The sequence below is a fragment of the Cupressus sempervirens genome, chromosome 5 (assembly GCF_028749045.1).
Source record: "Cupressus sempervirens isolate cs-2001-9-10 chromosome 5, ASM2874904v1, whole genome shotgun sequence".
Taxonomy (NCBI): Eukaryota; Viridiplantae; Streptophyta; class Pinopsida; order Cupressales; family Cupressaceae; genus Cupressus; species Cupressus sempervirens.
In genome coordinates this window covers 428,267,993-428,295,545 of record NC_143122.1, presented here as the reverse complement: position 1 = coordinate 428,295,545, position 27,553 = coordinate 428,267,993, and the positions used below count along the sequence as shown (strand labels likewise).

At 37.3% G+C, this 27,553-nt stretch overlaps 1 protein-coding gene across 3 annotated transcripts; it reads left to right on the top strand.

Annotated features, from left to right (window-relative positions):
* On the top strand, positions 1 to 27,531 carry LOC149556619 (uncharacterized). 3 transcript variants are annotated; one of them, XM_089831033.1, is made up of 2 exons: positions 1 to 459; positions 25,886 to 27,531. In XM_089831033.1, the coding sequence occupies exons 1-2, from the start codon at positions 324 to 326 to the stop codon at positions 27,211 to 27,213; spliced, it is 1,464 nt and encodes a 487-aa protein (XP_089687159.1). In that variant the 5' UTR covers positions 1 to 323; the 3' UTR covers positions 27,214 to 27,531. The 3 variants fall into 3 exon arrangements, with proteins under 3 accessions (XP_089687159.1, XP_089687160.1, XP_089687161.1); XM_089831034.1 differs by having other exon boundaries at positions 3 to 459; positions 25,869 to 27,531; XM_089831035.1 differs by lacking the exon at positions 1 to 459 and adding an exon at positions 4,120 to 4,174 and having other exon boundaries at positions 25,869 to 27,531.
* The last annotated feature ends 22 nt before the right edge of the window (positions 27,532 to 27,553 follow it).

Below are 27,553 nucleotides of genomic sequence, written 5' to 3'. Positions count from 1 at the left end.
AGCTTAATTGGACTCACCCTTCAACTTCTTCCCTGATCTTTTTGTAATCTTCGCTGTGTTGGGTTCGTTTGGTTTGCCGCGGGCAGCAACTCTCTAATCTAGTTTTTCTTTCGTAATCCAATAAATTAAACATGAAAAATCTACTTGACAGATAAGGTGGACCGTCAGATTTGGGCCTTATCTGCTACTGATAGTAACATTTTTTTCTTAGGCTAGCAACCTTTTGATTCAGGATTATATAAGATTTTTGAAAATACAACTCGGAGACGGACCAGTTATCCTCGAGTTTGGGGATATCAGTGTCTGGATTCGCAAACTAAGTGATGTTGTTGATTTCTGTAGCCAGTCATCAGGCGGGTTACAGCCCTGGAATGCCATCAGTTTGGAGCGGCTTCTCACATGGTTTAACTCGAGTTAGGAATATTTCCAAACCAGAGCGCACTAGCGAGTCTTTTCGAGGTGAGCAAAACTAATAACCAACTTTAGTTGACAGAAATGCTTTTGTAATTGTTATCCAGGATTTTCAGAAGATTCTAGAACAGTTATGCAACTCTAGACACTTTTAGTTATGATTTTTCTCTTTTCTTCTTGTTTATGTTCTCCAAGACCAATCTCCTCCTGGTACTCTAAGGAAATGCTGACACATCTGCCCTTAACACTTGTTAGTAACAGCTTGGCGACGATTAAATAACTCGTAAAGTTTAGGAATCCAAACATATGGTAAAATACTGTGTTTGTTAAAACACCTTTTCGCTCATTGATAAGTAGGAGATAATTTCCACAGCAAGTCAAATTGTGATACTGCTATCAGGATTTAACTGTGTGATTTTGAGTCAAACTCATCTACCCTTAACACTTGTTAGTAACAGCTTGGTGACGATTAAATAACTCATAAAGTTTAGGAATCCAAACATATGGTAAAATACTGTGCTTTTTGTACCACCTTTTCGCTCATTGATAAGTAGGAGATAATTTCCACAGCAAGTTAAATTGTGATACTGCTATCAGGATTTAAGTGTGTGATTTTGAGGCAAACTCATTGACCTATGTTTCATGAGTAGTGATTCAACATGAATCAATCTCTCATGAGAATAAATGGAACACTTAGCACTCATTGGATCTAGGTGATGCTCACAGGGGTGAAGCACCGGGACTTCTCGGGAGGTCACTCATCCCAGTACTATTCCAGCTTGAGCGCACTTAACTACGGAGTTTCCTCCATGGTTAAACCCAACGCTTGCAACCCCATTTGCAAAACCTTCACCAAGTTTTGTGCCTTATGAACCATTAATTAGAAAATCCCTTAAGCTCATCAATTGATAAATAAGAGATAATTTCCACAGCAAGTCAAATTGTGATACTGCTATTAGGATTTAACTGTGTGATTTTGAGTCAAACTCATTGATCCATGTTTCATGAGTAATGATTCAACATGAATTAGTCTCTCATGGGAATAAATGGAACACTTAGCACTCATTGGATCTAGGTGATGCTCATAGGGGTGAAGCACTAAGACTTCTCGGGAGGTCACCCATCCCAATACAACTCTAGCCTGAGCGCGCTTAACTACGGAGTTTCCTCCATGGTTAAACCCAAAGCTTGCAACCCCATTTGCAAAACCTTCACTAGGTTTTGTGCCTTATGAACCATTCATTAGAAAGCCCATTAAGCTCATCAATTGATAAGTAGGAGATAATTTCCATAGCAAGTCAAATTGTGATACTGCTATCAGGATTTAACGTGTGATTTTGAGTCAAACTCATTGACCCATGTTTCATGAGTAGTGATAGCAAGTCAAATTGTGATACTGCTATCAGGATTTAACTGTGTGATTTTGAGTCAAACTCATTGACCCATGTTTCATGAGTAGTGATTCAACATGAATCAATCTCTCATGAGAATAAATGGAACACTTAACACTCATTGGATCTAGGTGATTCTCACAGGGGTGAATCACCGGGACTTCCCGAGAGGTCACCCATCCCAATACTACTCTAGCCTGAGCGCGCTTAATTACGAAGTTTCCTCCATGGTTAAACCCAAAGCTTGCAACCCTATTTGCAAAACCTTCACCAAGTTTTGTGCCTTATGAACCATTCATTAGAAAGCCCCTTAAGCTCATCAATTGATAAGTAGGAGATAATTTCCACAGCAAGTCAAACTGTGATACTGCTATCAAGATTTAATTGTGTGATTTTGAGTCAAACTCATTGACCCATGTTTCATGATTAGTAATTCAACATGAATCAATCTCTCATGAGAATAAATGGAACACTAAGCACTCATTGAATCTAGGTGATGCTCATAGGGGTGAAGCACCGGGACTTCTCGGGAGGTCACCCATCCTAGTACTACTCCAGCCTGAGCGCGCTTAACTACGGAGTTTCGTCCATGGTTAAACCCAAAGCTTGCAACCCCATTTACAAAACCTTCACCAAGTTTTGTGCCTTATGAACCATTCATTAGAAATCCCCTTGAGATATGCGGTATCCCATGAGTCCATTTTTATACTTCTTGGTGGGTAAGGGATTGTTTGTTTAATATTGATTTCGTTCATTTGCTCTGGTATTTATATGAATTTTGAATCATTTTCTTTATTTTAAGAGCATTTTTTAAGTTTTAGGAAGTCTGTTGGAGGCTGGACACTCGCCATAAATTTTCTCATGGGGAATTCGCCCTAAGAAAATCTCTTTGTTGATTGCATTGTTCATATCTGTAGAGATTTGCAAGTATACATGTTTGTTATGTGTTACATTGGAATTTTATTTTCTTATTTCTTAGTGGCTTTTGGAAGGCTACCATGGATAGGAACCTGTCGTGGAGCCTGTCCTTTTGAGTTTGAATCAACATTTCATAATTCTTTATTTTAGGTCTTTTTGGCAAGTGATTCGGAAGCCATGATTGATTTATTGTTGGGTGATCGAGGTTTATTGATAACTTGGACAATTTAATCTTATTGCAGTAGTGCCATGCTATGTGGTACTTGTTTGCTAGGTGGTCTTATGCGAGGCACTTATGCCTATTAAAAGAAATAATTTTTATCAATTTGTAATGTCACTTATGCGAGGCACCTATGATTGGGAGCACGTCAGTCATAAAAAGGTCACTGAACCTAGAGAGGATTCATTCTATGCTTATTTCACATATTTCAGACCTATAGAGGGTGGCTACAGTAGACAACACCCATCTACCCATTCATGGATGAAATCCCTTGGATTACAATATTAGAGGGTGGGATACTTGTGTTGCTTGGAGGGAATCTCATCCAAGAGTTGCATTTGGCCCAAAGCATTATCTTTTCTATTAGTAGACTGATTTGTCGGGAGATTTAGTTTCGATTTGGGAGATATCATCCTTCATGTGTTTAAGTTCAAATTAGATCCACAATATTTTTATATTGATGTAATCCAATAGGTTTTTATTATTATTAATCTATTGCTATATTCTAACAAATTTTATAAATAAATTTCAACTCTAAGGGTATTGTAATGGTTTAGTTTGTTTCTATATTGGTGTGTTACATTGTTCTTTCTTTCATATCATTTCAATTTCAGCTTGTGAACCATGGATAGAGATGGAAAAACTCTGTGGGATGCGGACATGTCAGATCTATTTGTTGAATAAGAGTAGATGCGACAAAGATCTTCTTACCCAATATGACTGTCATGAGTTCTCAGATTTTCATCTATTATTTCTTGTGTGGATTATTGGGTCTTCTGTTCCTGACGGTGCTTGTATTATTTTGGAAAATGCATCGATGTCTTGCAGTGATTATCTCCTCTGAACAAAGATTTTTTATGAACTGTCTATCATGTTCATATTACTTCTTACTTATGTTTGTTTGGCTATTTCTAGTGTTCTGCCTTATCTATGGGTTCGTACAGGTCCTTCCTCTCCTCTGGTATGCCTCTTCATTATGTGCGGTGGTTCCTTTCATATGAGTTGGCATTTTAATTGGACTTTTGTTGACTCTGTAACCACATATCCCTTTGTTTTATTGTTGTCGTAAATTTCCTTAAGGAATTGATTTTCCTTCTTTATGAGCGTGAATGTTATTATATCAGTTATTGATTCAAGAGTGACTCCTATTTTGGCATCAGTCATTGGCTTCAGAAGTTTTATCAGTTCAATGAGGAGACTGTTCGATTTGGTAACTTCATCATAGCATTATCATGTGAGTTCGTTGTTGATTGTATGCACAATTATCATAAGAGAGAATTACTTCTATTGGTTCCGTGTGTATATTCGGAGACATCTTGCAGTTGAGAATTTTTATGTAACTAAAAGTTATAGTATTGTATTGTGCTTATCTTCTGAGCACTGCGAATAAATTTCAGTGTTGTATTGTGCCTATCTTTCGGGCACTATGAAATTTTTAATATTATGATCATACTGTCCATGCTCTGGGAATGAACGACAATATTGTTCTATCTATATTCTTTTTGTGTGTATGTATACATTGCACTCAAAGATATTTGTGTTTGGTGTATTGTGAGCTACCTGTAGTGATACTCTTATTTTAAACAGTGTAACACCGGTACTGGGGTGCGTCGGGACGAGTTTCCGGGATAGGGGGAAAATGGGACTCATTTTTGGGATGACAAGGGGATGGCCAGGGGACGACAGCAAGGGGAGGACGGGGAGGGTGTTGTACAATATACATATAGAACATGAAATGCTAGTTATGAAATGATGTTTCAGTAGAACATACCAAATTAGAACACTTGAACATAGCGCAATTGCAACATGAACTAGAACCATTGAACATTTAACATAGTAAATATATTATATACCCAATAGTAACATTACAAAATCGAAATTCAAGTAGAAATTCAAGTACCCATCCTAGTGGCGACATGGTTGCACAATGGCCGAGGTGAGGGTACTTGGGTACTCAAGTACCTGGTGTGGGGACGTCTTAGGGATGGGTACTTCAAGGCTTGGGAGGGGGGTGCAAGTCCTCGTGTTACACATGAACTCGGATCATTGTGAGACTATCGAGTATTGAAGACTTTGAAAGAGGTAGAGAACTTGTGATGTGTTTTGAGAAACTTAATAATGTATCTATTTTTGGTCGGCTGGGTTGGTTCCCTCGGTGAGGAGGGTCTTTCCGAGGATAGAAATCCTTGGTGTCATTTAGCTTTCAAAGTTTTTGCATTTCATATTTCTGCTTATGTCATCTCTGGTTCAAAATTTAACACGGTATCAGACTGGGTCTAAGAAGTTCTATCCAAAACCAGAAGTTTCTAGTTTACTGTTATTTTCTTGTTTCTCCTTCAATTCTTTTCAGGAAGTGAAAATGGTGAATTGTTTGAAAGTTGAAGACAGACTTGATGATTCTTTGAATTTCTCTATATGGAAACCTAGAGTCCTTATTGCGCTTGAAGAGAATTACCTTCTAGATTATGTCAACTCTGATGTTGTAGAGCCATCTAAGGAAGCTGAAAGACTTAATGGAAAAAAGAGGTTATGGCTAAGAAGATTATGATTGATTCAGTAACAGATCATTTGATTCCCATTATCTCAAAACTGAAATCAGCCAAGGAAATGTTTCAAACTCTCAAGAGATTGTATGAGTTCAACAATATAAGTAGAGCTCTGGCCCTGCATACTTTATCAAAATCACAGAGTTAAAGGATCACCTTAGTGCAATTGGTGAATCTGTAATTGTATACTCTAAGAAAATCACAGAGTTAAAGGATCAACTTAGTGCAATTGGTGAATCATTTGCTGATAAGGGTCTAGTTACGCTTGCAATGAATGGACTTCCTCATTCTTGTTAAGAATGCAAATTAGAAGCTCGAGGAAATGGATGTAAATGTCATTGTGAAGACGATCATGTACTTGCAGCCCACACTTCTAAATGAAATGAGAAGAAACGAAACTTCAAAAGATTTAGAGATAAGAACTTTGAGTTAGCTCTGGACTTAAGGCTACCTTTGTAGGATCCAGTGCTTCAAATGTGACAAATATGGGCAACTTGCTAGAGATTGTACCTCCAGGCCAAAGCCTCAAGCTGTTGCTACAAATGTAGAAAATTATTCTCCTCAAAAGGAGTCAAGTGAAAATTCTGAGGGATTCTTGTTTATTTCTGCACTCTCAGAGCAATGTTTCTACAAACAGTGATTTGTGCTTGATTGACAGTGGAGCATGTCATCATATTACTGGTTACTGAGAACACCTCTTCTACTTGAAAGAAAATGCTTCACATCTTCAAGTCATTATTGGTGATGATGCAAGTTATTCAGTGAAGGGTGTTGGTTATACTCCTTTTCAGCTAGATTCTGCAATTCCTCTACACTTGATTGCTATTCTTTTTGTTCTCAACATGAAAAAGAATCTCATTTCTATATCGGCAGTAGAAGACAAAGGCTATCATGTTACCTTTTCTGATGAAAATGTTCTTGCATGGAAGAACTTCAACATTTAATCAACTCGTGACATTGGAGTTCGTAGTAACAACCTTTACAATCTTTCAGCCCGTCCGATTCAAGCTTTGGCACATGCTACTCAAAATTCAAGTGAATTGTGGCACAAGAGGTTTAGTCATCTTAATTTCAGAACTTTATCTTCCATGGAAAAGGTTGTGGTTGATCTTCCAAAGCTGAACCAAAATCATGGAGTTTGCAAGGGATACACTCTAGGTAAGAACATTAAGAGCACTTTCATAGTTGTGAAAGTAGAGAAAAACATATTCTAGAGTAAATTCATTCTGGTTTATGTGGTCCTATGTCAGTTGCTTCTCTTAGTGGCTTTTGATATTATGTTCCCTTCATAGATATTTTTTCTTTTAAGTGCTGGATTTACTTTTTAAGTCTAAAGAATCCAATGAAGTGCTGCCCCGCTTCAAAGTGTTTAAAGCACTTGTTGAAAATTTATCTAACAAGGAGATTAAGATTTTAAGGTATGATAATGGAGGAGAATTGTGTCTTGTATCTTTCTTAACTTTTGTGTTGAAGTTGGGATTAAGATGGAGTTCTGTATCCCTTATAATCCTCAACAAAATGGTGTATTTGAAAGAAAGAACAAAACAATTGTTCAGGCAACAAAGAGTATGAATCATGATCAAAGCCTTCAAACTTTCTAATGGGCTGAGGCTTGCAAGATGATAGTTCATATTCAGAACTGTAGTCCTCATTGGATACTAGATAAGATGACTCCAAAAGAGTCTTTCTCAGGTATTAAACCAGATATCAATTATTTCAAATTCTTTGGTTGCCTTGTCTATATTCACATTCCAAAGGAGAAAATAGCAAAGTTGAAATCTTCAGGAAGGAAAGGCATATTTGCTGGTTATAGTGATTCCTCAAAAGCATATAATATCTATAGTCCAAGTCAAAAAAAATTGAAATTAGCTGGGATGTTTCTTTTGATGAAGATGTAGCTTGTAAGAAATCAGAAGAATCTAACACAGAATCTGATAGAGAAGACTTTGAGCATCCTTAGGATATAGATTTGGCTGATTCAGATCCACCTTCAGAGATTCAGAGGGAGAGTACAGATTTGGAGGATTTAGCTGATCCAGTTAATCCAATATATCTTATTGATACTTCAGCAGGTCCCAGTAATACTTCAGCCAACAAGAAAATAGCTTTGTGGACCAAAAACAGTATGGAAGAAGCTGAACAATATGCAACCTCTCCTGGCACTTTCAGAGAGACTAAAAGACCTCATAAATATGCTGGTTATGTAGCTTTGGTGAGCCACATTATAACATTTGAACCTTCCTGTTTTGAAGAAGCTTCAAATCAACAAGTATGGAAAGAGCCACAATGGAGGAGTATCAATCCATCTTAAAAAATGATGTGTGGGACATTATTCCAAGACCAAAAATTAAATCGGTTGTTTCATCTAAATGGTTGTTCAAAATTAAGACGTAGTTGATGGAAGTATAGAGAAACCTATGCTACCCCATGTTTCTGGGATGGGGGGATAGGAAATGGGTATCCAAGACATTTTTTTTGGCTGGAGTAGGGGACAACTATACACACACATATATAAATCTGAATTTTCATATGCATTCATCAATTTCACATTGATCACAACGGCATAGTTTAAAATTATTAAATTCATTCATCAAATCATGATTCATCATAGAGCATAGCAATTAGCATAAAATTGAATCATAATAGTACATACCATCAATTTGAAGCATCATCTAAGAATACGATTAGGAACATAGGATGACATCAAATGAGAGAATGAAAACATCATATACTCATAACATAAGGCTGCAAGTTTCAAGTTTCAAGTTTCAACAAAATGAAAAAATTGAAAAGAAGACTTAAACGTCTATAGTATTAGGTATAGTCTATCAATGATCATATAATGTCAAGACAAACACTCCAAGTCAAAGACATCAAAGTCAAAATGAAAACAAAGATAGTGTGACAACTTCCCTGAATTATCCATATTGATGTCACTATCACAGTCATCTTGAGCCTCAAGGGATGCATCATCCAATGAAATGCCAAGCAAATGAGGCAATGTGTCATCCTCATCAACTTCGGTGGCATCCTTTGGATTAATATCAACTGTAAAGTTGGAGTTTGTTGATACTCTGGAGTCTTACGATTCGCAAGTATTAGAACACTATGCACAACCACTAACTTGTTCGCTCATTTAGAGGTAAGCCTATTCTTCTTCATGGAGTGGAAAAGCTATACGTATACCAATTGCTCTTTGCAGCAGAGGAACTAACAATCTGTGAGAGAAGACGGATCACAAGCATCTAATTGTTCTGCATCTGATCCATGCCATTTCCACCATGTAATAGGGCTTTTCTGTGCCATTACTAGTCTATCCTCCTTTTCTTATGTTGTGCCAAAGTTTGGACCATCAAGGTTTGTGAAGGCAACCCATTGCTTACGAAGTGTACTAGATTCCTGAGATGAATATATCCTTTGATGCTTTTGGAATAGATTTCCGAGCTTTTGGTGTTCTTCAAACTTTTTGGAGGAGCAGACTATTTTTAAAATGTTACCCAATTACTTGTGATCATTGTCCCTAGTCTTCAATGTTGTTGGCATATTACATTGGTAAGTGCAGTTATCAGTTAGTTGTGCGCTTGTGCATTTCCTAAGTGATAACTGCTCTCTCCCTTGTATAAATAGTAATACATTTTCCTCTGCTCTCTCCTTTTACCTTTTTTCCATCATATGGTATCAAAGTGTCACTTTATCCATGTGCCTGTAATATGTCACTGTAAAGTTATCTTTCATGGCATGAAGCAAATGGAAGAGCTAGTGACGATGGTTGAGAATGGGGCAGCTTCCAAGCTTGCAATGGGGCATTAGAACTAGAGTATTGAATGACAATGTTCATTTTCCTTTGGCGTATGTTTTAAGAAGGCGTTATTAGTGTAGGTACATGGTGTTCTTTTGTTTCAAATTGTTAGAAATAGAGTTTGAAAGAAAGATTGCTACAGCCATGCAGAGTAAATCGCATGAGATGGATTGTATTTTCTGATTGTTGTATCTCTTTGTTGATGTTGCTCTAAAGTTTATCTTTCGTGCCATGAAGTAAATTGAAGAGCTAGTGACAATGGTTGAGAATGGTGCTGCTTCCAAGCTTTGAAGGAGGCATTTAGAAATAGAGCATTAAATGACAACATTCATTTTCCTCCAGTATATGTTTTAAGGTGTCCAATTGTGTAGGTAAAGTCATAAAAATGGAGTTGAAGGAAGATTGCTCCAGCCATGCAGAGTAAACTGCATGAAATAGATTGTATTTTCTGACTGCCACATCTATTTGTTGCTATTGTTGTATCTGATTTATGTCATTTGGCTCTGCTTTGTGATATCACGTGGTGTTGATCCAATCCACTTGCATAACGTCACAAGTAAATCTTTGCACACGATTGTCAAAGGATCAGAATTTGCTTGGCATTTGTTAACAATCTTGGATGTATTCCAGAGTGTATGTGAAGTTTTCTTAAGAGAAGCATGGGAATTTACATAGGCATGTCCTTATAATAACATTTTGTTGTCACTAATCATCCAGGTCCCATTTTTGAATGCTTTAGTGATAAAATGTTTGTAGTGAAGGCATAAGATTTTGGAGGGATTCTTCATTTTTTCTACGCAAGTTTGATGAGAAGTATTATGGTAGAAGTTGGAAGTGCGTGAGAAGCTTAGTGGAAGCGTAGATAATGCGATAAAACTATTATTTTGATGCATCTGTCACAAAGTAAAGAAGGTGTGGTTTTTATATATGAGAAGTTTCACCACTAGAATAGTTATAGGCATTAGTTAATGTAAGGATCATATTTGAATTAAGGTATCTCTCTATGATGGTAGTATATTATTTTCTTGAATATTATTCACTATGCTATCTTTTGGCGGTTATCCTTGTTAAGTTTGATTCATTTTCCAAAGTATAAATAAATAAAGAACAAGACTTACCACAATGAGAGGGAAATTCAATGGGGAGAAGTGGTGAGCCCTATCCTTGGCATTGTTACCTTTTACTCGATGGAAATCTATTATTTTCACAAAATGTCTCAGACAAATCAATTGCAGATATGAAGCTAACTGAGATCCTTGGAATGGCTCCAATTTGTGTTTTCAACTCATCATAGATTTGAAGTTGGGCTCTAAGTTTGCAATGCCCCACCCGGGAATCCTTGGAAACAAGAATCAATATTATTAACATATTTTTTTTGTTTAAATAAAGCATAACTACATACATACATTGATCAACAATAGCAAGGGGAAGACTTAACCAACCAACCAAAGATTCCCAAGACAATCATTCCTCTAATAGGCCTACATTTTTCCATCTAGATGATTAACATACAAGGTTCATTCCATTATCTAAAATTGCATAAGTTATGGGAATCTTTTCAAAGCCCAAATACAAATTCCTAGATGGTTAACCATACATGTTTTTTTCTCATTAGAATGCATTAACAATACAAGGTATCTTCTAACTGTAGCCAAAAGTGATCAATATCTGATCTGTTCTGACTTGGGAAGGTGTGGAACCCAAAAGAGTATCCAAAAATCCAATTTATACCCTCAAAAAACGTACGAAAATACTCACTATTTGTGATACGACACTTTAGGATTAATCCTCGCACGAGCCTGAATTAGATGCTGTACAAGGATTCTCAACGAACCATACGAGATAGTGCTAGAGTCGCAGGAGACAATACTGACTTGTATGAGAGTATGCCTTCTCATACGAGTGGATGCATCAGTCTGACAATGAAATGCATTTTTGTATGAGATTTTACAGGCATAATCTGAAAACATAAAAATTGAAGTTAAATTCATCAAACTCCACACCAGGGAGTACCGCAAAGCAAATATCGAGGGTGAAGGTACTCGATTGCATCCAAAAGCATAAATACCACAAGCATACAAGAATTTAAACCATCTAACATCGTAATGAAAACAGCAACATCAAGTACCATAATGTAACATCCAACATCTGCATAAACCATCAAGTAAGAACATACATCAGGTACATGAATAATAACAAGAGGACAAGAGGATAGAGAAGACTGTCAACTGGTATAGGTAGCAATGCCTCCCAACCACGTGGCACCCGTAGGCCCATCCCACTGTGCTCATGGAGATACTGATCCAACCATAGTCACAAAAGACAAAACATCCAAGGTTATCACTCATGCCAATCAGTGTAAGACGCATAACTCAAGATGAAACATATGATCATGAATATAATGCAGTACATCAAGTCACTAGCCAGACATGCTATAGGATAACGATGTGGGGACTCTAGTAGAGTGTAATCCGCTTGGTTCATACTTGCCCAAGTTGTATGTGGTAACTGTGTTGTAATATTAAATAAATTAATTGGGTTAGTCTTATATTAATAAAATAAATCAGATATTTAACTAATGGGAAGTTACATTTCCGTAAAGAGGTTTTGATAGTCTTTCTAAAGGAAAATAATGGCTTTATATAATCAACACTAATCAATGTATCGATCATCCAAATATATTGAATGCAAATCTATTATTGTTTATTCTCTTCTCTGCTTTCATTTGGTATCAGAGCAGTGCCTGAGAGCATGTTGATTAAATGAGAGTTTATGTGGCAGTGCTCACTAAGAAGAGGGAGTCATAGTGAAAGTATTTGTTCTTTGACAACTTGAACTGATGACAGAATATTGTAGCATTGTTTCTGTAGATCCCATGCTCAATTCCTTGGCAGATATCAGAAAATATAAAATGATTGGGCATATAACACTCTTGGTGCATAAGTATATTACGTGCTGATCATGGTGAAATTAGTTTGACTCTGATTCTTATTAGTATTTAATACTATTTTTTGGTTTGAACTGAGTGTTTCTCTACCTAGCACAATTTATTTCTTGGCACTTGAGATTTTACAATTCACGTGAACTGTGAAGGCTCATTCATTGGCTCTTAATTTATGGCATGAGGAGAACTTATGTATTTCTACACCACGAGAAAAATATGAGGAGCATAATAATTTATTGACAGACTATATCAAGACTGACCATAAGTTTTATTGGAGATTAATACCCGATATCAGGTTTTGTTGCTGAATTGAATACTTTAATGTTGCGGAACATTATTCATTGTGCAACGTTTTGAATTTAAAGATGAACCTGAACCTGCATGAGAGTTTTGGGAACTGGTTGAGATTTATATTCGTAGCTGTTATGCTTGGTTCTGCGGTCTGGCCATCCACTGACATGATTTCTTGGTGTGCAATATTTGATACAACACTATTGGTGGCATAAAGCTATTTGAAGACAAAGGCACTTAACTTCGTTGGTGCTGCAAAGTGTTTGAAGGGATTGATTCAACTCAAAGACCATCTTAAGTTTCAGTGTCTTCACACAATATCTATGGATCAGGCATTATCAAACTGTCGTTTTCCAATATTTGTTGGTTCAAAAGGTGGAGAACTTATTTGTTATGTACCGAAAAAAGTTAATAGGATTACAAAGAATTTTGTTTTTGAAGTTATATCTATATAAAAATCATTGTATGCTATAGGCATATGTTGTGTCTGCAATAGAGGGTAAGTTGATCTTGAACTCTACAATAGAGGTGTGTTGGCCTAAATTTTTTCCTTGTAAAAATTGCACATGGTCATTTGTATTGTACATCTATGATACAATTGATAGATTATAGGGTCTTAAAAGATTCACACAAGTCATCAAATGGATAGATTGTAAAGACTTTACAAGAGTCTAAAGGCAACAAAGACAAGAAGATTTTCATCATCTCAATCTAGCTTCTCCCCCATAGATGATTATTGCACAAGAAGCAACTATTAGTGTCCTTGTAAAGCAGGTGCTTGGCAGATTTGTCCTTGAAGAGAAGAGGGGGCTTGACTTATTTGTGTCCCTTAAGAGAAGAGGGGGCTTGGCAGCATGATTGTCCTTCCAAGGAGCAGGGGGGGCAGGATTTGAATATATTTGTTGAGCACTTGAGGAGGCATTAGATGCATTTGGAGGAGATGTGGATTTTCAAAGGGAAGGTGTCTCATGTGCAAACATATCAATGGTGATTGTTTCCACAACACTGGAGGAGGCATTAGACATGCTTGGAGATGTGGACTTCAGAGTAAAGGCATTTCATGTGCAGCACTGGAGGAGGTGTTAGACACACTAGGAGATGTGGAGCTTCAAAAGAAATGTGTTTCATTGTGCAGGGGAGGTGGGAACACTCATATTGTGAAGACAACTTCAGGTTTTATGGTCAGGAGATCCACTGATGCAACCAGTTCAGTGTTTCTTGAGCGAGGGAGAAGAATTGAGGAGAATTGGTGAAGGCACTTCATCAAAGTCTCCAGAGGTTAGGTTTGTAACCCTTGCAACTTCCATACTTGTTCGGACTAATGTAATAAGGGGGGGGAGCATTGGAATATTAAATTAATTGGGTAAGTTTTAGATTAATAAAATAAATCATATATTTTACTCCGGTAAAGAGATTTTGGTAGTTTACATAAAGGAAAATAATGGCTTTATATAGCCAACACTAATCAATGTATTGCTCATCCAAATATATTGAATTTAAATCTATTATTGTTTATTCTCTTCTTTGCTTTCAAACTCAACTCCCTCGAGAGGCCTCATATCGGGTTTGGTAACTCAACTCCAACTAGAGACCTCATATCGGGTTTGGTAACTCAACTCCAACTAGAGACCTCATATTGTGCCCTTGCACCAGCTCATGCCGGAGATTGGCTACCATAAAGGAACCACGCAATCTTACTGGCTCCCTTGGGATGCTCGGCTATCTTCTAGGTGTTCTCTTATCTTGCATTAAGTTTTATTATCCCATGTTTATTATTTGGTTATTACTTGTTTAGAACCTCTTCATGTTACCTCGTTGGCCATTTTTGGGGTGGGGTACCCATTAGATGCCACTCCATGCGTCTACCCTACATACCCATGCTCGTCACACGACAAGTGCTTGTAGGTAATGCCAATTCCCAACCCAACCCTCAAATGAACAATTTCTCAACCGTCCTAATTCCAGGTATTTGGGTTTCGCAAGCCCCGCCCATACATTACACAAACGTGTTTGTTGGTGGGCACAACCAACTCCACGTAATATCATGATAAAAACCAGTGCATTGGTTGGATTTAGAAAATGCAACAAATGATACAAGTATAAACACATTCAATGAAAGCACCCCAATGGAAGCCATAATGAAGCTTATAAACACATCTCAATCGACCACTTTGTCGAGAGCATGAATTCCCATGGAATCCTCAAATCATCTCGTTAGAACACGAGGACATACAATGCCCAAATACACAAATAAAGCAAAATCCGATGAGAACTAGAAGTCCACATTTTCAATTAAAAGCACACTTCAGAATTGAGATATAAAATACCTCAGAATGTCCTCTAATCAATCCTACTCCATGATTCTACTCTTTGTAACTGAGGCTACTAGCACATAATCTAATTAACAACAAACAATGTGACAAATGAATACAGGGTGACACAAAACAAGGAGACACCAAAAACAGCCAAAACCAAACTTATTGGAATTCGATGAAATCTAAAGATCGAAAGCCCACCTTTTAAATATGCCCCAAATCCCAAAAATCCAATAAAATTCAAGTTCCGGGTACACAAAATCTGACAGCATAACATTACCAAAACTTTCATTTTCAAGCATGAAAACATATAATAAATCATGCCCGTCCAACTTAGTCATGGAATTGCATGAAAATAAAGGGGAACACTAGTTATCAACCCCCAAGCATTTGACAATCAAAAGAAAGCCATTAAACAGTGTAAAACAAAATAAACAAGAAGGCCCTACCTCACATGAATGGTGAAAACCAAGAAGAGGAGGAAGTAAATAAAGCCTCCACCAAATCAAATGAAACCTTTAGGGAAGCCGAGCAATCTCGACACAAATCCAACAAGTTGCTCCACGCACAAATTTGACAATTGGATAAAATGCAACAAACAATCAGAGGATTTTATCCAAGAGGTTTTGGAGGAAAATCCTCCAATTCTCAAAACATGAAAATAAGAAGTGAGGATAAAACCCACTTCTTGGCATAATACAAGTACTTCTACAAAGCAACTTATAAAATAGATTATTAATTCACTTCATAATCTATTTGCCCCTTTTACCAAATAAAATAAGACAATTCCAGACATTTGGAATTCAACTACGACAAATTAGCCGATAATTAAAATAAATTAAATCCCCCAAATCAATTGAATCAACATTTTAATTAACAATTTTCACAACAATTGTGCAACCCCTAATGCACAGACATGCTCACGGGTCTAATCACATAATGCATTATGAATTTGGATTTTCCAATTACCTAAGGGTTAATAATAAAAAATATATGGATACATTGCCCATACAGGGACAACATTGGTCCAATATGAAATGTCAAAGTCAATCTCTTAGTGCACACTGCCGGAGATATAGGTACACACTCAAATCCCGATTCAGGGTGAATGTCCTTGGTACTTGTTCACTAAACAAGCAACATCAAGTGTAGATGCTCAATATATAATAACCAAAGCACAAGTAGACTGTCATGTCCCCAATTTTTGCCCTTCCTTAGTGACAACATTTCTAGTAGGGTTGGTCTATTATCTGGTTCCCATAGGCCAGTAGAGTGTAGAGGGAACCAACCCAGGGACTTTGAGAGTCATGCATGAGCTTCCCAAGTAGTTTGGAGCAGTAGACAACAGTTTCCTACAATTTAGGAGGGATTCCTAATTTGTAGGGATTGACTAGGAGTTGTCTAGGAGGCATTTGGAGACCTCGACGAACGTTTTGGAGACTTAGAGTGCATCTCCTATTTTTTAGGAGGAACTCCCAGTTCAGTGACAGTTCTCTCAGAGGTGCACACAGCAGGGGAGTCATTGGGACTCAATTTTGGTTGATTGGGGTTGTCTCCTACTTTTTAGGAGCATCCCTAGATTTTAGGAATGGACTGCCAGTTGACATATCTTGTCCGGCATCAGTCATAGACAGGTGACAAGGTCAGATTCATGTTTGATTGGTCATTTTGGGCCTTTTGGGACCATTTGGAAAATATTTTAATATATTTAAATATTTCCTAAGTTGGTGATTAAATAAATTAAATAAGGTTAAGTTTTAGCCATTTTGGAGTAATAAGGGGTTTTTTTGGCCTCATCTAGATGCGCATCCTATGGTGTGATAGCTCGTTGGAAAGGTCTCAAAATTCTCTAAATCTTTCTCTTTGGTCTCAGGGCATTTCAGTGAATGGAATTCTATCTATGAGGAAAAATGTCATTTTCTAGTAACATGACTACTTTAAAATAAGAAATTATAACATTTTCACTACACAACACCACTTGGAGACACTTAGGGTTCGATTTGCAATTGAGAGGCGGTTATAAGGAGATGGAAGCTTCATTCTAAGATCATCTTTTGCATATTGAAAAACTTGTTTTGTGAATTGGCTCTGAGAGAGCAATTCTTCATCTGGGACGCAAACCCTAGGTTTTAGATTGGCTAGGACGTAGCCCTCAGCAGTTATTGGCATTGGATTCTTCAGACAGTGTGCGTTGCTATCAGGGATAGAGTACACCATTCTTTATTGTGGATTCAGGTTGCAGATTTATGGTTTCAGCGTTACAGATTGATTTTTTCAGCTGCCATTTGTAGTAGTTTGGCATCATTGTTGGATGTAAGCTCCTTCGAACTGCATTGGATTTATTATTTGGCTTTATAAATCAGAAATCTGCTTGGTACGATTTATAGCAATTCTGATTTGGCTCTATGTTCTTATTTATTTTCAGTCTCCTCTCATGTTTATTATTCATTATTCATTACTATTGTGAAAACTATCAAAAAACACAAAACAAAAACAAAACCTTCTGCAACTTTTGTCTATTCTCAAAGACCATCAAAGAAATCACAGGAAAATATAGTTTATTAATTTAAAAACTACAGCAGATCAGCAAGGGCATCTATTAGGGATCATTCAGTGGTATCAGAGCCTACATCCTGCCAGCCTGTAGGGTTTGTGAGAAATTGTTACAACAGTTTTTGGCATCTGGGTATTGGATAAAAAGTTTTGATAATTCATTTCAGCATCTGGGTACTGGCTAAAAAGTTTTGATAATTCATTTTGGCATCTGGGTAATGGATAAAAGGTTTTGATAATTCATTTCAGCATTTGTGTACTGGCTTAAAAGTTTTGATAATTCATTTTGGCATCTGGGTATTGGATAAAAGGTTTTGATAATTCATATTAGCAGTACAGGGTCGATTTTTGCTCTGGCATGTTAGTTTTAGTTGGTCAGCGTGGTAGTTCATTATGGAAAAATTGTTAAGAGATATAACCCAGTGGAAAGAATGGGAACAGTCACAACAAAAATTCAAGCTTCAATTGCAGCAGTTCAATGATTCTATGACAAGGAAATTTGGACATGCTAGTGGATCATCATCTTCTTCTAAAAAGGATCCATTGCCACTAGACAGGAAAACGAAAGTAATTAGCATACTTGAGGAGTATAATACTCTTCCTCAATATGTTAGGGAGAACTTTCATTTCAAAGATTACATTGACATGCATCCAAAAATTTGTCATAAGGTTAAGCTTGCAAAAAAAGAATACCATGCCATAGTTGATGATATGTTTTCATGTGAGAAAGAAGATTTGTGTCAACCTATCCATGTTCATGATAAAAACACCATAATGGATCAGTCACTTGCAGGGTATGCAGAAGAAAGACATGAAGATGTGTTATCATTTGAGTTGCAGCCTATGAAAAATAAAAATCAGTCATCATGTGGGATTCCTAAAGAAGAAATAACTCTAGATCAGGAGGAGACACATAGCACACCATTGATTCATCAAGTTGATCACAAAATGGAAGAGATTACAATCATGGATCAGTCCATTAGGGATGCTGAAAGCATGTCTCCAAGGTCTGATCCCTATTCTAATTTTTGCAATAGTAGCTCTAGTCATGTGGTATCATCCATTTCACATGAAGGTAATGAGGTTGTTGAGTCTTCCTATGATGGTACTCAAGTTAAGTGTGTTGCACATGAGATTTATATTGTGGATTCAAACCACAAAGGTTTTGATTGTGTTTACCCCACCTTGGAAGATGTGAAAAAGGCTCAAGAGACGTGCAATGGATGGTCACATAGAGCTAAGAAGGCCAAGATGCTTGCTGCCCAAGCAAGACAACACTTACAAGAGGTCAAGGAAAGATGCAATCAGCTTGATAATGCAAGAAGACAAAGAGAGTCATACATTAGATCTTTATTTCTTCCAAGGGAAGAAAGTGAGGATGTTGAGTATACAAGGGAAGAGCTTCTTGAGGTAAGTCCACAAGAAGAGCATGTTGAGATGTGTGAAGAGTAAAAGAGTTATGATTTAGGAAACTCAGTTTGGTCTAGTTTGCATCATGAAGTTTATGACGTTCCTCTTTTAAAGAGCCCCTTAAAGGCTCCAAATAATGATGATATTAGTTTCACACTTGATGGACCAGCCACAAGTGTTATTTTCATTTGTGTGGAATGGAACATTATTGATTCTGATTTGGTTATTCATGCATCATCTACAATGGAAGGAAAATTGTTAAGATCATATGAAGCATCTTGTCTTAAAGAGATGATTAGGGAGACTAAGAGGCTGCTTACTAAGAAGATATTGCATTTTGATAATGTTTGGTTTGTTTGGCATACTACACCTTGGAGTTTGTTAGTAATGGAAAACATATCAGTTATGGAGATAGAGGTATGGATCAGATTTTGGGCAGCTAAGACAGTTAATGGGACATGTTATATTCGTTTGAACACACCCCATGGACCAGCACCTTTAGAGGAGTCACCTACCTTGGAAGGAGAGGCAAGAGAAGACCACAAAAACATTGTGGAAAAGTATGAACATACTTCTGATTTTCTGACTTTGAGCAGCAATTCTCTTTCATCTCATGAGTCAAACTTTGAACCTTGGGTTGGTTACATTCAAGTTGGGGTGTTCAAGTGTGAAGTTGATCCTTCCCTAATAAGAGTTGATGATATATTAAGTTGCATACCTAGTGGACCAGCCACAAAGAGCTTGTCTTTGTTGAGAATTAGAAACATCTCTCATTCATCAATGGGTTTATCACCTCTTCCATATGATAGGGCAGCGATGTACCTTTTGATTGAAGATTCAGACTTTTTAAATATTACATTGGGCTTTCAAGATCAGAATATAAGGGACTTTGTTGGTTACATGGTTAAACAAAACATTTACTTAACAACCTTTAATGAAGGCACACTAATTTGTGGAAATATAGGTAAAGTTGCAGCAACTGTTTGGAGGACTTGGAAAAGTATTCAACAAACTTTCCTTGCCGATGATTGGCTCATTTGTGAATTCCTAACAGCATTGGTTGTTGGTAGTAATTGTGGCTTCATTTGGAGTGAAGTTCTTAGTTGGTTAGATGAGGTACAGTTTCACAACAACAACATAATGAGTATCAACATGCCGGAGGGATGTGTCAGTGCAAAGATTTGGGATCTTGGTATCAACATGTGTTGGGCATTTCTTCAGTGGATTCATGTTGAGTTACTTCACTTTTGGTATACAGATGTTTACATCAGAGTAGCGCAGTGGTTGGGTGGAGCAACATTTCTCAGATCGATATGGGATTCAGGAATTGATAATCCTACAATGTTGGGTACAAATGACACATGCTTTGGTTTTTCTCATGATGGCATACATACTTCATCTTCGAGTTTGTCATCTTCATCCATTGATATGGCAATGGTATCCTTGTTGATTGGTGATTCCATAGTCTTCGATTCCTTATGGACTAGTGGCTGTCCACGCTGGAATCATTTACTACTTGACTTGGCATTTACTACATCCATGATTCAGTATGAGGGCATTGAGGAGTGTTTCTTTGGGACATTTGTTGTTTGGAATTAGTATGATGACGTCTATGATATCATTCGAGTTGCTGGTCAGAATTATAGCAGCATTGTTAGGTGGTCATGTGGGTTGGAATACTGGTTTATGGGAGTTCACTTTCACACCTTGCTGGTTTGCTTCATTGTATGTATGTTTCATGGAGTGCGGTTGAGATACTTCTTCATCTCATTCAGTACATTTGGTATTTTGGTTTGGGATCCGAGCCCTAGTCTCATTGATACATTGGTGCTTCAGGGTCCTAATGAATTGTTTTACAACTTGTGGTTCACTAATATTTATATCAGAGTGACGAAGCGTCAGCATGGTGGTTCCCTTTTGAGGTAGATTTGGAATCCTGGAATCACTTGGATTTGCAGTTCAATAGTTGAGGATGTGGAAGCCAATGTAGGCTTACTAGAGTTTCCGTCTTTAGTGTTCCAGTTTGGTTCTTTCAGAGAGCAGTTCATTGAGGAGTTGACAGAGTTGGTACAGTATTTGATTGCTCTTCCTTCAGCGGGTTTTCAGGAGGTTACTTGTTTGGGTGCAGTGCAGGACAATGTTTCTAGAAGATGGAACTACAAACCTTCCAGGATGGCTTGGGACCTTGGGATCATTCTTGGTTATGGTATGGACTTGCCTGATGTTTGTGGAGTTGGATTGACATTGCTTGAGGACAAGCAATCTTTGGGAAGGGAGGACTATCATGTCCCCAATTTTTGCCCTTCCTTAGTGACAAAATTTCTAGCAGGGTTGGTCTATTATCTGGTTCCCATAGGCCAACAGAGTGTAGAGGGAACCAACCTAGGGACTTTGAGAGTCATGCATGAGCTTCCCAAGTAGTTTGGAGCAGTAGACAACAGTTTCCTACAATTTAGGAGGGATTCCTAATTTGTAGGGATTGACTAGGAGTTGTCTAGGAGGCATTTGGAGACCTCGACGAACGTTTTGGAGACTTAGAGTGCATCTCCTATTTTTTAGGAGGAACTCCCAGTACAGTGACAGTTCTCTCAGAGGTGCACACAGCAGGGGAGTCATTGGGACTCAATTTTGGTTGATTGGGGCTGTCTCCTACTTTTTAGGAGCATCCCTAGATTTTAGGGATGGACTACCAGTTGACACATCTTGTCCGGCATCAGTCATAGACAGGTGACAAGGTCAGATTCATGTTTGATTGGTCATTTTGGGCCTTTTGGGACCATTTGGGAAATATTTTAATATATTTAAATATTTCCTAAGTTGGTGATTAAATAAATTAAATAAGGTTAAGTTTTAGCCATTTTGGAGTAATAAGGGGTTTTTTGGCCTCATCTGGATGTGCATCCTATGGTGTGATAGCTCGTTGGAAAGGTCTCAAAATTCTCTAAATCTTTCTCTTTGGTCTCAGGGCATTTCAGTGAATGGAATTCTATCTATGAGGAAAAATGTCATTTTCTAGTAACATGACTACTTTAAAATAAGAAATTATAACATTTTCACTACACAACACCACTTGGAGACACTTAGGGTTCGATTTGCAATTGAGAGGGGATTATAAAGAGATGGAAGCTTCATTCTAAGATCATCTTTTGCATATTGAAAAACTTGTTTTTGTGAATTGGCTCTGAGAGAGCAATTCTTCATCTAGGACGCAAACCCCAGGTTTTAGATTGGCTGGGACGTAGCCCTCAGCGGTTATTGGCATTGGATTCTTCAGACAGTGTGCGTTGCTATCAGGGATAGAGTACACCATTCTTTATTGTGGATTCAGGTTGCAGATTTATGGTTTCAGCGTTACGGATTGATTCTTTCAGCTGGGACGTGATTGCTTGCAGTCTTACAGCTGCCATTTGCAGTAGTTTGGCATCATTGTTGGATGTAAGCTCCTTCGAACTGCATTGGATTTATTATTTGGCTTTATAAATCAGAAATCTGCTTGGTACGATTTATAGCAATTCTGATTTGGCTCTATGTTCTTATTTATTTTCAGTCTCCTCTCATGTTTATTATTCATTATTCATTACTATTGTGAAAACTATCAAAAAACACAAAACAAAAACAAAACCTTCTGCAACTTCTGTCTATTCTCAAAGACCATCAAAGAAATCACAGGAAAATATAGTTTATTAATTTAAAAACTACAGCAGATCAGCAAGGGCATTTATCAGGGATCTTTCATAGACACAATCACGTGAAGGAGAACCAACCACTATTGTAGATCTCACAAGCAAGTGTCTACGGCTCCGTTCCCACTTCATGCTAGCACCAAATCCACGCATAGCAATAGTGCAGTACAGTATAACAACATATAATTACATGATATTTCATTTAAATTGAAGCATTTAAATAATCACTCCTAGTCCTTTGAGTAAGTATATCAACTAAAATTAAAGGACAAATATCCACAACATAGAGGCACAATAATCTATAATCCAAATTAACATCTTCCATATGCAAATATAATCCATAATCCCAAACCCGAATATAGATAAATCATTCGCAGATTATTCTAAGCATATATCAATGGAAATAATAACTGAATTACTCAAGAGTATATATGGTCTAATATTTTACCAACCCCAGACAGTCATCTTGAAGCAAACTTTTTAACCTCAAATGTAAAATACACTAGATAACATCATAAAACACCATTATACAAATATGGTCAAAATACCACTAACAACATGATCAAACACGAGTCAACACTACTATAGGAACCACAATTGGGTGCAACAGTCCAATGCATCACATAATGCAACAACTGTTCGTATTTGAAGGGTACTCACAGAATGACATTGTGATACCATTCAAATCCAAGTAACCACTGACACACACCTCAGTGAAACCATTAGATACATCATAAGTCTCATGAATCAGAGAAAGCATAATCAGTCTACTGATACACTAGCAAACTGAAATCACCCCAAGGGTGTAGACCACTCATCGGTCTCAACATGAACATTCAGAAAGCATGATCATCAAGGTCACATCCATCAAGATGGCATACAAAAGTCAAATGGGAGAGGCACTACAAAGTCCATCATGTTTACACCCTACCGGCATTCACAAATATATAAAAGGAAACAAAGAAGGTTGTAATGTAGTTTTTAATGTTGGGTAACTTTGTTCTATGTTCATCCACTTCATTAGTAGTGCTCGTAAAGAACAATGGTATGATGAGGATGTGCATATATTATTGAGCCTTGAACAAGAAAACAATCAAGAACGTGTATCCTGTTCCTAGGATTGATGAGCTTATTGACAAGTTGCATGGAGATCTTTATTATTTGAAAACTGAGTCGCGGTGTAGTTATCACTAGATCTATGTGCTTAATGAGGACATGCACACTATGATCTTTATATATCATTGTGGATATTATGAGTTCATGGTCATGCTATTCAAACTAACTAATGCTCCAATCTCTTTCCAATCAGCTATGGATGGACTGCGAATTTAGTGCCTAGTTGAGGAAATTTGTTTTGGTATTCTTCAATGATGTGATCCATAAGAAAAGTTGGGAGGACCACTTGAGACCTTTGGATATTCCTTGATAACTTCTATAATTGGGTCTATTTTCTGAAAGAATCTAAGTGTAAATTTGAGGTTACGAAGATCCTATGCTTGGGCAGTTGTGCCACTCAAGGCATCGAGTGGATTGGCAAAAAATCCAGGTTATGTATGGATCGTCAGCCCCTACTTAAACCCCTTTGTGAGGCTTCTCAAGTCCATGTAGCTACATTTGGAGACTTATTAGAGTTGTCATAGACGGATGCACCCTTGATTGAAATGGTAAAGGAAGGAGCCTTCATAAGGAGTGATGGAGCCCAAAGAGCTTTTGACAAATTCAAGCATGTCATGCCCTCATGCTTTGTTCTTACCGTTTCTGTTTCATCACCACTATCTGTTTGTCTTTTAGATAATGATATTTTAAGTGATGGAAGAGGAGCTATCTCAATGCAAAAGGGTCAGGCTATAACATTTGAGAGCAAAAAATCAAAACTACGAAAAGGGCGTTAGGAAAATGAACTGCTTGCCATTGTACATGTTTTGGCTATGTTCAAGAAATGCTTAGTTTTTGGCATATGCTTCGTCAATGTGATTTATATGATTAGCAACCTAAGTGGGCAAGCGAGCTCGAGCTCATTATTTCAACATCATGTAAATCATAAGAAGAATGTAGTTGCTATTGCTCTTTCTTGTATACATCCAATTTCTTCTATTCAAGAGGCTTCTATCATGTCCAAATATGCCAAGAATGGCTTTGCTGCTGGTCGGTGTATTGGATGTGAATGTGAAGGATGATATGCATGTTTTGGTAGATGGCACTTTATAAGAATATAATACTCCTTATATTTGAGTCCAAAATAAATGAGGACTTTGCATGGTGCAGTGATAGCTATCCACCAAGGCCTTCTACAAAGTTTATAAGTCATTGAGACAGGTGTGCTGGAAGGGCCTCAAGAAGGATGTTCTTAGTCACTTTACAGAATGTGCTATTGTCAACACAAAAAAGGCCAGCACACTTCCCCAGCAGATCTATTACAACACTTCACCATTCCTAGTTAAAACTGGAAAAGTATATCCATGGCTTTTTTTATAGTGGGTGGTAATGATCATATTTTTCACTGTAGTGGATTGGTTACTAAATATGCCATTTTTTTGCCATTATCCAGTTTAGAGCACAATAGGCGGCTGACTTGTTTCTTTAGAGGATGCATGTTTTGTGCGAGACCATTGTTTGTGACAAGGATAATAGCTTCCTCAGCTCCACTTGGCATGAGTATTTCATTTGACTGGCATTGGGCTCAACCCTAGTACTAATCATTGAGCTCAACCTTGGTATTGACTTCCATGCTTAGATGGATGGACAAGTGAAGACAATTAGTGGGCTGAAGGGTACCCACAAGCCAAGACACAACATGGGTCAAATGGATGAATCTTGGAGAGCATTGCTATCACACCACTTATTACATGTCCATCAGGATGACACCATTTATCTCGCTACATGGATACATTGCACCTATCTTCATTGATGTGTTTATTGATAGTCATGTAGGAGCAGTTGTTGATTTTGTAGAGCTTAGTAAAAGACATTTTGAGGTCATTTGGAGAACATCTGCAATAGGCATAAAATTAGCAAAGTCTTTATGCAAGTTGACACGATACTAAGAGATCATTTGAAGTTGGAGTTGCAGTTTTTTTACATCTTTAACCTTGTAGGTAGACTGAGGAATTCTGTGAAACAAAGTGGGGTTGAAAATCTCAAACCTTGCTACTATGGTTTATTTTCTTGTCTTCAATTTTTTTATTCTACAAAATATAGCAGTTAAAGCTTGCATGGCATCTGTTTTGAAAAACTGCTATTTTTGAACGCATGCTTTAGGATGTTCGTTCATCATGCATTGCTTTATCTTAATGTTTAGTATTGAAAAAATAGCTTTGTACTGTAGTAGGCATCTTGTAGCTATTCTTGGGCAATCAAGTAGCAACTGAGGCATTGCTTTTGATGCAGCTTGTTGAACTTGGCAGAGCTTGCAGATGGGAACCTCATGTTTGCTTTTGGAGAATCTCAACCATCAGGAAATTTAAGAGCATTTCATAAACCAAAAAATGCAAGGAAAGCAAATAACTCTTCCTCATCACATGTGGAACAGATAACATCAGCAAAAAACACTTTTCTACTCAGAGCATCGTCAAATTTCAAAACGCAGTCATTGCTTCCAATTTCTGCAGAAAAAACAAGAAATTCCATTAGCAATAAAAGAGAGCAGAATGTTGGTTCTGATGTGGTTTGGGATAAGCTTGGTTCTGATAAGGTCGATGAAAAAACTGACAATGCGAACCACAAAAAAAGCGTTTACCCGTCTATTGAGAGATCATCTACAGCATATAGAAAGGGAACTTACAAGTCAGTTCCAAAGAATGGAGGCACTCTTGCACCAAAGAAATCATCCGGTGTTGATGGTATCCTTGGTCGCTTTATAGCGCTTCTACCTCCTCTTGAAAAGAAAACTCCAGAAAATGAGAACAGTTGTAATTCAAATTCCAAATTTGAAAACCGTGACCATCCTACCAGAAGTGTATGGCATCAATACAATGAGAAACCTAAAGAGGAGTTTAAGGAAGATGCAAGCAGAAGACATTATAATCATTTTCCAAATTCTAAAATTAAAAATCGTGACAGCCCTAATAAAAGTGTATGGCGTCAAAATAGTGGGAGAACTGAGGTGTCTAAGGAATATAGAAGACAATCTTCAATGGAAGAAAAAGTGCCTATGAGAAAATTCAATTCAAAAAGAGGGGCACAAAATATAAAATATGTAAAGAAATCAAAAGTCATGGACAATTCTTTGTCTGAAGCATTTCTTTTGTCAAGGCCTCCATCAAATTTTATTCGCAGATCTCCAATTCCTTCAGTAGCAATCAAGCAAGATGTCCGTCCAGTTCCTGGAATGAAAGAGTCAAAATCTTCATTTTCTGAGAAAAAATCATCTGGGCAGGATGAAGACATATTACAAGATTCAGAAGAAATGCTCACATCTGCTGAGAATGATTCTTTTGTTAGCGATTCACCATGTTTATCAGAAGACAAGCTAAATGTTTCAAGTGAACTCAAACTGGTAGACTTGAAAATAAATGGTAGCAAATTGAGAGATTTGGAAGGAACACCTACGGCTTCGGAGAATGGTTCTGTTTGTAGGGTTTTGCCAAGTTTATCAGAAGACAAGTCCTGTGATTTAACCGAACTCAAACACGGGGAGCTGAAAAAGATTGCGAAATCCTATGGTTTGAAAGGTTACTCGAAGCTCAAGAAAGCAGAGATACTAGAACTACTCAGAAATTTAAGGCAATCTTAGTACACAAATGTTATGGTGACATGATGCAATCCATCACAATTTTCAAGTATCTTGACTCCAAGTTTCCAGAGGCATAAATTTCACTTTTTTGAATTCATTGGCATGCTGGTGGTTTTTGTTCCACATCTGTAACAATTGGCATTTCAAGACAGAAGCCTTATGTAGGAAGTAGGATATACTCAAGTTGCTGCATAGAATGCCCAAGTTATGTTTGATATTTACCTTTCCTTTGAGAAGACTCGGAGTTTTTGTAACTTCTTTTGTTTTCTCGCATCATTTTGATTGTAATATAAATCTAAATTTTTGCAGTGAGTATTATCTTGGGTTTATCATTAAGAGT